A 13392-nucleotide genomic window follows, 5' to 3' on the forward strand; every position below is an offset into this window, starting at 1 on the left:
CTTCCACTTCGAGCCTAACAAGCTCAAGACGAAGGGGTTTAGGAATTCTATTCTATCATAGGAAAAAAATATAAGATGAATGCTACCATGATGCACATGGTTCAAATGTTCCTACGTTGTGTACCCAAACCATTTCTACTCATGGCACTTATATATAGTGATCAATACTATTGATTTTGTGGGCTACCATGTGGATAGGCTAATAACTAAATGGAAAATTAATCAAACTGTGGAAGTCATCCAATCAGTGGCCTGAAAAGGGAGGGCTAACTCAAATAATTAGTAGTGGTCCTTATTCAGCTGGCAGAACTCGCAGCAGTTGGAACGTCGGATGGTCCGTTGTCCCATAACTATAAGTTTTGGTATATGGCCCTCAATGTAATGTCTAAATCACTATACATGTTGCGGTGTATGGTGGATGTGACACTTCATAGATTGCATATTGGCGAAGTTTGATAATTGAAATCATCAATAGCTATGAAAAGAAAGCTTCTTTTTCATGATTATGAGCGAACTTCCAATATGCATGTAAATGTAAATGAAGAGGTAATGCCATTGATAGAAATTGCTCGACTATGCTTTGATGATATTTTAGCACCGAATCGAACTCTTTTCAACTCCAGAAATTCATGTTAATATCTTACTGGATATTTAAATTTCTCGCAGTAATGAATTTATCTGTATATCGCATTTTGCTTAATTTCATCATGGACTCTGTTTTATCCTCACTGTTCCGGTTTTCTTACCAAAATCAATGCCATACTTGGTTCTTTGATATATTTCTTTTAATTCAGTCTTCTTCATCATTATCTTGGAAAAAAGACCTGTGCCATTTTGGACCAAATTGTGGACAATTTCAATGGTATTTACCCATATTTTCTTAACAATGTACATGTCTAACATCGTTTTATGCTTTTTATTTTATTATGTACGTGTTTTGAGTAAAATTGATTCTTTGTTTATTTTGAAATTATGCATGTTTGATCCTGGTGACATCTGCTTAACTGCAACACAAAAGAAACACGGTGTTTACCTTCCAGTTTATTAGTTAGTGTGATGCTCTTACGGTTTTGCATCCTGAAAATTTATCGATGCTTTACTTTTCCAGTGGCGCCCCTCACCTGAACATTAATCTTCAGATGAATTACTGGCCTGCCCTTTCTTGCAACCTTAAAGAATGCCAGGAGCCCTTATTTGATTATATTTCCTCCCTTGCAATCAATGGGAGTAAAACAGCCCGGGTAAGATCCTCTTCCAATTAGTTTGTTCTATCATTTTATGTGACGATCAGACATTAAACACAAAGTGAAAGGTTTCAAGAACAATTAGAAACTGGCATTTTACCTGTCAAAGACTTAGATACGCTTACTGGACCTGTTTGTTTCTCGACTACCTGTGAAGTTGTGATTCCATGAATCAATCCTGTACTGTTAAATGCTTTTCTGTAATACTAGGTTAGTAGGGGCATCCTTTTCAAAAATAGTTTGGGTTCCAAGTATAATATTGGGTTAGTAGGGGCCAGTGTTTTAAGTATCGATGATATTGGCCGATATATCCCACGATATATCTTGTATCCCACCCGTGCGATACAAAACCCACAAGTAGTGGGATATATCCCACATGTTCGATCCGGTAAGCATTTTTGATTTTGATCCTTTGTTTTTGTGTTTTTTTTGTTTTGTTTTGTGTTTTTTTTTTTTTTTTTTTTTTTTTTTTTTGTAAATAATGTTAAATTATTACAAATCCATGAAAAATCATGGATTGGGAGCTTCGATTTTGAGATTTGGAGGAGATGGGCTGAGTTACGGAAAATTGAAAAAAAATCAAAATTTCTAAATTTCTCTCAAATCGGTTGCAATCTTTGTGTCTAAACATAAAATCAAACATGTGTATAACCTGATCTAGTAATTCTTCTTTTTCTTTCGAATGTATTGCTTGTGTTTCTATATGCCTTCTTACATTTAGAAATTATATGAATAGACTTTAAATATACTTGCATCAAATCAGTTAGACAACACAGAGATCAGGACCCCATACAAAGAAAATATGTTATGTGTTCTTATTTTTTGTAATGTTTTGATTTATAAGTATTAGTGTGTATTGATGTCTTTTTTAACAATCACTAAAGTTTCATTGAAAAATTCGATCAATTCCCAATGTTTCCCCATGTTTCCAACAACAACGATACAGTACGCAATACAACCAATATATCCCATGCGGTAACCGATACGTATCTATATTCCAGGGGTGCGATACGTAATGCAATACAGATATTTCGAACACTGGAGGGGTATCCTTTTCAAAAATAGTTTGGGTTCCAAATAAATATTTGCTATCAATTTATGCTGCAACCAGAGATTGTGAACAACTAGAAATCAGCATTTTGCATCATCTCCTTTTTCATCACGTGACCTTTGGTATAGAATGTGAGAAGTTTCAAGGACAACTAGAAAGTAGCATTTTACCTGTCAAAGACTTATGGAATGCATTACTCGAATTTTTTTTCTTTTTTTGACCACTTATGAAGCTGTGATGCCACGAATTCTATGCTTTCAAGTGCTTTTCATACATTTGGGTTAGTAACTGAATTTGGATTCACATCAATTTGAAAGGATACTGTTCTTTCCAAGTGTCACTGCTATAAGAAAATTTTAATATGCAACAAATCAATTGATTCAGCTCAGTTTTAGGCTTGAATCTGTATCTTTAGATATCAGATCTGGATCTAGAGATTCAATGAGACCACAAGAGAAACAACATAAATGAAAAAAAAAGAGGACCGAGTTGATGTGCGCTAGTATTCACATGGTCTTTTACAAAAATACAGAGGTTCTAAAAATCTGGATTTTTACTATTTTAGATCAAAAGATACCATGAACCAATGAGAAAGTGACATGTGGATCAAGACTTAAATAATTAAACTAAGAAAACTATAAACAAGATGATCAATAACTTCCTCTTATATACCTTGTGCATGGGATTGTGTGCACCAATTGTATGGCCTAATACTGTACGGATGGGTTATACAATAATGATTCCCATATGTCGGGGTATTTTGGATGTAATTTGGCAACTGGTTGTCTTTTATTAGTCTCCCATCACACCTGTAATCAAGTGGGCGCACTTTGGCTCTCCTTTATTACACACTTGTGAATTGAGGCATGCATAGGAGAAAGTGTGGGTGTGTATGATAGTGTACTCCTGCAGGTACCATGCAATGTGTTTAGGAGTAATTTCATTACAAATAAGATCTTAAGTGGCCAGAGGGAGATTACACTCTCTAATCCCTCTCTCTCTCTCTCTCTCTCTCTCTCTCTCTCTCTCTCCCATGAATGTTATGATCATTCGTGCCAATCAAAGCCAGGAATCTTGTTCCTTGTTCCCCCCTTCTTCTTCGTCTTCGTTTTCAACTGGAGATCCAACCATGATTAGCAACGACTCCTGATGTCATCGGTGGTGTAGATGCTACCATTGTGTTGAAAAATGGGTATGAAATGGTTGTATATCAGTCACCCTCGTTAGGCTATACAGGGTTGAACAGTTCAGTCCAGAAAAAAAGGGGTGTATCAACCCCGTACTGGCTGATATGAGGCAATTGATGTCGTTATGCCTATGGTGTATCAGTGTGTCGACAACACACTTGCATACAAGGTGTCCCGTATCGGTATCGGTTCGCGTAACGGTGACCTCCAAAACCGATACGGATACGGGGGCGTAACGGTGATACGGGGGCGTAACGGCCCGTAACGGCGCAAAATTTTTTTTTTGCCAAAAAAATATGAAAAAATATGGATTAAATCCGGAATATTCTAAGCATTCCAAATATGCATTCATTTATAAATTGGAACATGTTTATGGTGGTGTAACGGTCCACTCTTTAGTGAGAAGTTGTATCGGACTGTCTGATGAATTTATGAACCAGATAACCTGAATTTGACTACAAAATTCACATATTTAATTTTCTAACTATCTACTATCAATGATAGATATATTAGAATGAATGTAATATGAAAATATCTTACATTTAGGTGTTTGCAATTATTTTTTAGGGCCAAAATTCATGCGTAAATAGAAAAAAAATATAAAATGGCACCCCAAATATGTAAAATGCACATTAACATGTTCTACTATGATTAACACATCATATGGCATCATTAAAACAGCAAAAGAATCATTAAAAAATGATTTTTCGAATTTTCAAAAAAAGGGCCGAAATAAATGCGTAAATAGAAAAAAATATAAAAAAAATATAAAATGGCACCCCAAATATGTAAAATGCACATTAACATGTTCTACTATGATTAACACATCATATGGCATCATTAAAACAGCAAAATAAACCATAAAAAATTATTTTTAGAATTATCAAAAAAAGGGCCGAAATAAATTCGTAAATATAAAAAAATATAAAAAAAAATATAAAATGGCACCCCAAATCTGTAAAATGCATATTAACATGTTCTACTATGATTAACACATCATATGGCATCATTAAAACAGCAAAAGAATCATTAAAAAATGATTTTTCGAATTTTCAAAAAAAGGGCCAAAATAAATGCGTAAATAGAAAAAAATATAAAAAATATATAAAATGGAACCCCAAATCTGTAAAATGCACATTAACATGTTCTACTATGATTAACACATCATATGACATCATTAAAACAGCAAAAGAATCATTTAAAAATGGTTTTTCGAATTTTCAAAAAAAGGGCCAAAATAAATGCGTAAATAGAAAAAAATATTAAAAAAATATAAAATGGCACCCCAAATCTGTAAAATGCACATTAACATGTTCTACTATGATTAATACATCAAATGGCATGATTAAAACAGCAAAACAACCATTAAAAACTGATTTTTCGAATTTTAAAAAAAGGGGCCAAAATTCATGCGTAAATAGAAAAAAATATTAAAAAATTATTAAATGGCACCCCAAATCTGTAAAATGCACATTAACATGTTACTATGATTAATACATCATATGACATGATTAAAACAGCAAAATATATTAGAAAAAGTATAAATACCTATTTTTGACGAATTTCTGAAAAATGGCCCACCGAGCTTTGATTCAAAAAAATCTATAATATAATGTGTTTTTCTATCAAATACCTAGCTAAGGTTGGTCGAAATTAGTAGTAGAAGGACTTAGAAACAGTTTGGAAGCAAGAAGTTTCAAAAAAACAGCAAAAACAGAGCTAAAAAAAAAGTTACCGTTTCGGGCCCGTTACGGGCCCGTAACGGCCCGTTACGCCCGTATCGGTCCCGTATGGGCCGATACGGGTACAAAAAATCGAATCGGCCGTTTCGGCCCCGAAACGGGTAACGGTTCGCACCGTTACCGTTACGTATCGGCCGATACGGCCGATACGTAACCGATTTGGCATACCATGCTTGCATACCTTTATTCATGGCCACTCTAGTTGAATGTAATTTGTTTGGAACTTGCATTAAATATGTTTAGTGGGTTATTGTGGTTCCTTACGGAATCTCTCGTGGGTCCATGGGGAAAGGTTAAAGTGGACACAATGGCCATCATGGCTAAGGGAGAGTTGTAGCACCACAGTTCTCGAGTACCTTAAATTCCATAACCACTCCATCAGGCTCTGGAGATCCAACCATGATTAGCAACGACTCCTGATGTCATCGGTGGTGTAGATGCTACCATTGTGTTGAAAAATGGGTATAAAATGGTTGTATATCAGTCACCCTCGTTAGGCCCTACAGGGTTGAACTGTTCAGTCCAGAAAAAAAAGGGGTGTATCAACCCCGTACTGGCTGATATGAGGCAATTGATGTCATTATGCCTATGGTGTATCAGTGCGTCGACAACACACTTGCATACCTTTATTCATGGCCACTCTAGTTGAATGTAATTTGTTTGGAACTTGCATTAAATATGTTTAGTGGGTTATTGTGGTTCCTTACGGAATCTCTCGTGGGTCCATGGGGAAAGGTTAAAGTGGACACAATGGCCATCATGGCTAAGGGAGAGTTGTAGCACCACAGTTCTCGAGTACCTTAAATTCCATAACCACTCCATCAGGCTCGAACAACCTAGGATCAATTTTGTTGTTATCCTACGTGATGAGGAACCAATGAGGACTTGAAATGGATTAATCTCCACCACCACGCATCTTACCCTATGCCCTTCTCCAAATGGGAGTGTGAATGTTCACTTATTCACGAGTACCTATATTGAGCTTAATTGAACATTTGCATCAAAGGATTTCATCAAGTCTTCTAATTGAAATGCCCATCATGCTCAGATTGGGTTGAATTGATTGTGTGCTAGCTTTGACTAATCCTTAGACTCGAGGTTACTTCATACTTGATGCAGGACATGGAAATTAAATATGATATGCAAGATTTCAGACTTTAGATCATACTAATTTAGGAACAATCACAAAAATTCCACATCCCACATAAAGTCAAGCATTCAACAAGGGGGGATCTACGAGGGTCCAAGCCTACACATGCTAGGGCTGGATCAATTAAAATTATAGACCAAACAATGATCAAAGGAGAGTGGATTCATCCACACATGCAAAGGATTATTTCCCCAATCCAAGGAATTCTCATGTTTCAATTCGGGAAACCCCAGGGTTGTAAAACGGGAATAGAACTTGGGATTTAGGATAATCTAGGGTTAGAGTTAGGGAAATAGGGTGAGAAAGGAGTGAAATAGAGGAAATAGATAAACCCGAGGTGATTCACGCGTGTGGACAGCGGCTGGGCCCAGATACACATGCATGGGATCTTGGCCACACATGTGTGGGGCCCACGAATTTGAAATCAGCCAACTTGGGTCTGGTCGGCCAGGGGAGGTCCACCTTTATGCCAAATTTCGGGACGATTGGATGTCCGGTTTGTGCACGGTGCTCCGCCGAAGTTTCAGCACTCGTGCAGGCCTGATTCTGCAAATCTGCTGTAGAGGAAGGATTAGCTACAAAAAGGGATGGATTTGGAGATGGGAAGGCTGTAGGAGATAATGAATATTTAGGGTAGGAGATGGGGCGATTTGGGATGGGTGTGGCGTCGCACCACGGTAGTTAGCCCTTTGAAGAAGGGAGGGTTTCGCACCCAATTGGATTTTCACAACTTAGAGAATTAGAGAAGCAGGAAAACACAGAGTTTTATTCATAATCTTCAATAAAAAAAAACTACAACGGGTTGCCTATTTATAAGAAAACCCTATACCCCAAAAGCCTCGCCATGTGCGCACACTATTACTTAGAAACGAAATAACAAAAATAACAACTAATTAATGCAATTAAAACCGTTCATGATGTTCCTAATAATGATAATAAGCAAAACTCAAAGTCCTAGATCATTTAAGGTAGTGGGCCATGATCATGAGATCCAATGGTGAAATCCACATGATGATCGGGTCCACTCCAATGAACCATAACACAATCCTCTAACTACGAGGCCCTCTATGGATGTCGTCATCGATCCAAATCAATGGTGTGGCCTTCCTCCTCCTTGTGTACGTGCTTGGGGGGGGGGGGGGGGGGACGTGCGTGTGCGCGTGATGTCCCCATCAATAGTCCTAATGTAGTGAGCCTGGACACACTTTTTGAGGTTATATTAATGGTCGAAACACCAGTGTTTTTAGGTGCATGTATTAGGATGAGGTTGAAGCCTTACATGCATGAACATGGGATCCACTTTCTCGGGACAGTTGTGGATGGATCTTGTCAATCGGACCGGCCATCAAGTGTTTTCTACTTGGCTAGTGCTCTTATTATTATTATTATTTTTTTCCTAGAAGGTTTCTTGAATGTTTTTAAGTGTTAGTTCTTTTGATTTCACCGTTAAACCGTTTTGTTCCAACAATTGAATCTTGTAGTGGTCCAACTCCTGTGCTTGCATGGAATTTTGGCTAAGGATGGACACCAAAGATAGTGGAAGGATTTGGTTATTTTGGGTTCATAAATAGACAAGATTACATACTTTTGATGATGTAGGGCATCTTGAAGTTTGTAGGGGTGAGCACTATAGAAAGAGTAGTGTGTATATTTGTCTTTTTGGGTGTGAATATATATATATATATATATATAGAGAGAGAGAGAGAGAGAGAGAGAGAGAGAGAGAGAGAGAGAGAGAGAGAGTTGTGTGCTCTTGTGGAGTGGGTTTTCTGTATTCTTAGCCTTATAATAAAAGGTGTGGGGGGTTTGTTGCCACAACACACCAAAGAAGCCCTTCTCTCACAAACTCTGTTTTCCTCTTATTTTTTCCTTTCCCTTCCAAACTTCTCAAGTCTACTTGGTATTAGAGCCATAGTCTTCACGCTGACTGGTGCTATAGGAGATTGCTGATGTTGGCAATCGTATGGCTAATGTTAGCTATTGTACGAACCATATGGCTCGATTTCGATTGGGAAGAACATGGTTTGATAAATCTCGATTTTAGAAGAATTATGGTGATTTTTGTGAGATTTTTAGAGACCATTTAAGGTATGTTTTACTCATTTTTCTCTTTCGGCAAAAAAAATGCCAAATCTTAATTTTTCTTTGATTTCTCCCAAATTGGTAGTTGTTTCTTTGGATTCTCCTCACTGGATGGGTTGATTTTACTATATTTGACTCCCCATGTAGTTGTTTCGGAGAGTATGTGATTTAGGGGCACTGCGAAGCCAAAAAGAGGGCCAACTGTACTGTTTCTTGGTCCTGGGGTGTCTGAATGTATACTGGAGCTCATGGTGTATGTGTTGATGACTGATTCTCATATGTAAAGCAATGTTTGTGCTAGGTTCACACCTTCATGATTCTTGTTGCTGAGTTCTCCTTAACTATTTCTGGAGACCGAGGTTTCATAGTTTTGTGATTGTTTTTGTCTCGTAGTCCTCTCCTGAAGTTGTTTGCTCCTGGGTTTTTGCGTGTGAGTTGTATGGAGGACAAGATGTCTTTAGGATTTGGTGTGGGACCATTAGAATCTCATCCCTTGTTAATCACCACCGTAAAGTTGAACGGTAACAACTATTTACAGTGAGCTCAATTTGTAAAGTTGTTTTAGGGGGCCAAGATAGACTTTTGTACATACTAGATGAAGCTCCAGATTCTATAGATGCAAATTTCAAGTCTTGGACCAAGGAAAACCATTAAGCAAGGTATTCCAAATTGGTTACGTTTCGGCCGTAACAGCCGATATGTAACGGTAACGGTTGATATTGTTACGCGTTACGCCGTCGTAACAGCCACCCCTTCTTTTTTGTGCCCGTAAAAATAGGAAAAAAAGAAGAAAAAAGAATTAAAAAAAAACATGCTTTTTTTTTTCTTCTTCTTTGTTTTTTTCTTTTTCTTCTTCTTCCTCTTCTTCTTCTCGGATTGCTTCAATTGTGGCTGCGGCCCTTCTTCTTCTTCTTCTCTCTCTCTCTCTCTCTCTCTCTCTCTCTCTCTCTCTTCTTTTTCATTTCGGTATCGGAAAAAGGAATGGACTGCGTGGCTGTTTCTCTCTCTCTCTCTCTCTCTCTCTCTCTCTCTCTCTCTTCTTTTCCTCCTCTTCTTCTTCTTCTCATCTCCATCAGCCAACCAACATCTCTATGACTGTCTCTGTTAGGGTTTCAAAATCGGAGAACCATTTCTCTCTACTAGGGTTTCGAGCACAGAGCCATGCACATCTCTCCCTGCTATTCGTGCACAGAGCCCTCGTATCTCTCTCCATTTGAAATCACAACGAAGTCGAAGAGTCCTCTCTTTTCATTCCAAAGGAAATCGGACTGCGTACGAGTTACACAACACGCTTTTATCGTACAGAGTAAACTCTGTTGGGCCCATCGTGAATGTATGTGGTTTATCCACTCTGTCCATCTATTTTTCCAGCTCATTTAAGGGGTTGATATCAAAATTAAAACATATACAGAGCTCAGGTGGACGATACCACAGGAAATCGTGGGAATAATGATTTCCACCGTTGAAACCTTGCTAGGCCCCACAGTGATATTTATTTGTCATCCAACTTGTTCATAAGATCACAAAAACATGGATGAAGGGCAAACACAAATATAAGCTTTATCCAAAACTCCAGTGGCCCTTAATAAATTTTCAACGATAGAAATTCAATTCACACTATTTCCCGTGGTGTGACCCATTTGAGATTTGGATATGCTTCATTTTTGGGCTCAAGCACTAAAATTATCTGGTAAAATGGATGGTAGGAGTGGATAAAATATCTAAATCACGTGGACCCTATAGAGTTTACTCGGTAGGCAATTAGCTTTCATTCCAAAGAGGCTACGTGAGCCACCGAGTTTTCTTTTTAATAAAAGGTCCACATGCCGCGTGGGCTCCACCATGATGTATGTATTTTGTCCATGCCGTCCATCTATTTTGCCACATCATTTTAGGTCATGATCCAAAAAATTAGTAAGATCCAAATCTCAGGTGGACCACACCATAGGAAACAATAGTTATAGAATGCTCACCATTAAAATTTTCTTAGGGTCCACTGTAATGTTTATTTTCCATCTAACTTGTTAATTGGGTCACATTGACGTGGATGAAGGGAAAACACACATGTCAGCTTGATCTAAAACTTTTGTAGCCCCCAATAAATTTTTAATGGTGGACGTTTAATTATTGTTGTTTCTTATGGTGCGGTCCACCTGAGCTTTGGATCTGCCTCATTTTTGGGCTCATGCCCTAAAATTATTTGGCAAAATGGATGGACGGTGTGGATATAACACATTCATCATGGCGGGGTCCAAAAAACTTTGACACTCGTGTGCTACACTTCACAATCCAAGTCCCGCCTAATTCGGGCCCTTAAAAAATTGTACACGAGACATGTATTAACTTTAAATTTACCAATTAAATTATGGACTGCAGTTGCTAACTCACAATGCCAAAATCAAATTGTTTGAATAGTTTTAATTGTTAATTTGTGGACACTTATTTTTTAAAATAGGGCCTTCTGATTTTTTTCATGATTCACTATCCAATAAATGTCCACCAATTCATAAGTGGGATAATGCCAATAAATTGCATGAATTTGAGGCTGATTTGGGGCATGGATTGGTCCTCCAAGTTGGCCCCAAATTGGCAACGCCATCTACTTGAATTTAATTTTATTTTTTTAAAGAACTATTGGGAGAAATGATATCAAATTGTTAAGTATATAAATTAGATATTTAGAAAATTAAATATATGAATTTTGTAGTCAAATCTACGTTATCTGGTTCATAAATTGATCAGATAGTTCGATACAACTTCTCACCAAAGAGTGGACCGTTACACCACCATAAACATGTTCCAATTTATAAATGAATGCATATTTGGAATGCTCAGAATATTCTGGATTTAATCCATATTTTTTCATATTTTTTTGGCAAAAAAAAAAAATTGCAATGTTACGGGCTGTTACGCCCTCGTATCACCATTACACCTGCATATCCGTATCTGTATCGGAGGGCACCGTTACGCTAACCGATACCGATATGAGATACCTTGCCATTATGTCATGGCTTGGCTGCTTGTGAGTAGTTCCATCATGTTTTTAACTTTAGTGAAAAGGATATGGGATACACTTCATGACATGTATTCAGAAGCTCGAAATATATCAAGAATGCTCACATTGATCTCAGACATTGGAAGGTTTCAACATGATTCAAGATCCCCAAAGGAGTACTTTTCTGCTCTTGGGATATGTGGGATGAGTTGGACATCGATCATCTCCTTTCCTGTAACTGTGCTACAAATTATGAGCATGTATGGAATCAACGTGAAGAAACTTGAAGTATGTAGTTTCTTTTTAGGCTCAACCCTATCATGGTGGTCGGAGACATTGTCATGGACCCTCTTCCCTCTTTATCAGCTATCTACACAATGTGTCAAAGGGTCGGTACATCATTTGCCTCTCCCTTTGTTTCACTGGATTGATTTGCATACACTGTTGGAGATTGGTCTTTATTCCTCATTGACACTAGAGTTCTTAAATGGAGTACTCAAGGATGTGGAAGATATTCTGGATTGAGTACTCGAGTCAAGGGCCATGATGTTGATCATAGATGACGTGGTAGTCATCGCTGCAGTGGACGAAGACGTGGATGTGATGGTCCTCGTTATTGCATTCATTGTGGGGGTACCAACCATTCTATTGATTGTTGTTGGGACCTTGTTGGTCACCCATCTTGGGGAGGTGTGTTAGTGGCTTGTGGTGTCTCCACTGGTTATGAGAAGACTTCAAATCCGACTGCAATAGAGAATTCTACCTCAGGTGATTCCGTTCTCGTCTCATGAGGCCTATGATGCCTTGATGCAATTGCATGTGCGTGAGGTCCTTGACACTTCCAAAGCCTCTATAGCCTAGTCAGGTACTGCTCTCCATGTGGCCTCTCATCCTACTTCCTGGGTTATTGACTTTGGAGCAACCTCACACATGATTGGTAAGCTTCCGTTTAGCTCTTATCTTTCTTCTATCCAGTCACACTCAATCGTTATTGTTGATCGAAACCAAAGTCCTATATCTGGATTTGATTCCTTCAAGCTCTCTCCTATTAAGCACTTGTCCTCGGTTTTGCATGTTCCTAGCTTCTCTCTCAATCTATTATATGTTAACTCTCTTACGAAATCCTTGAATTGTTCAATAACTTTATTTCCTTCTCGTTGTGTGTTTCAGGACCTCTAGGAGAAGTAGATGGTTGGTGGGGGCCATGAACAAGGAGGAGTTTATTTATTTGATGATGCACCCGCAATATCATCTAATGCCTTCTCCTTGGACAAGGAGTGAGTGTCCTGATGGCATTGCCGTTTAGGGCATCCATTACTGTCTAGGTTAAAACTTTTGTTTCCTTTCATATCTGTATCAAAACTTTTGAACTACGAAACTTGCAAGTTCTCCAAACATTATTAGACTGTGTTTCCTCCTAGTTTGTTTGAGAGGAAACCCATACCATTTGAGTTGGTCCACTTGAATATTTGGGGTCTCACTCCCGTTACCTCTATTTTTGGATTAAATTGCACATGGATGACCTGGGTTTATCTTTTAAAATCCAAGCGTGAAGTTTTTAATATATTTAAAAGATTTTTTTACAATGAAGTGGTTAACCAATTTTAATGCCCCATCAAAGCTTTACATTCCAATAATGGGGCCGTGTTTATGTCAAATGTTTTTTTGTCTTTCTTGCAAGATCATGTTATCTTGTCCCATACAACATATCTACACACCCCTCAACAAAATTATGTTGCTGAGCGGAAGAACTGTCACCTTCTTGAAGTTACTCGTGTCCTCCTACTTGGTTTGAATCTTCCAAAACGATTTTGGGATGATGCCTTACTGTTGTTTTCTTGATTAATCGCATTTCATTTCGAATATTGTCACACAAGTCTTCATTTGAAATCTTACACCCATGGTACAATCCGTTTCCATTACCTCCTAAAGTTTATGGAT

The 13392-nt window shown here is 37.9% G+C and overlaps 1 protein-coding gene across 4 annotated transcripts in view; it reads left to right on the top strand.

Moving 5' to 3' along the window:
* Positions 1 to 13392, top strand: part of LOC131219066 (alpha-L-fucosidase 2-like) — an 88513-nt gene that overhangs the window by 38146 nt on the left and 36975 nt on the right. For all 4 annotated transcript variants that reach the window (XM_058214041.1, XM_058214043.1, XM_058214042.1 and 1 more), the window contains one exon: positions 1109 to 1241. In XM_058214041.1, the coding sequence (XP_058070024.1) occupies positions 1109 to 1241 (133 nt within the window). The remainder of the gene's footprint in view (positions 1 to 1108; positions 1242 to 13392) is intronic.

Source organism: Magnolia sinica, chromosome 11 (assembly GCF_029962835.1).
Source record: "Magnolia sinica isolate HGM2019 chromosome 11, MsV1, whole genome shotgun sequence".
In the NCBI taxonomy this organism is placed as follows: domain Eukaryota; kingdom Viridiplantae; phylum Streptophyta; class Magnoliopsida; order Magnoliales; family Magnoliaceae; genus Magnolia; species Magnolia sinica.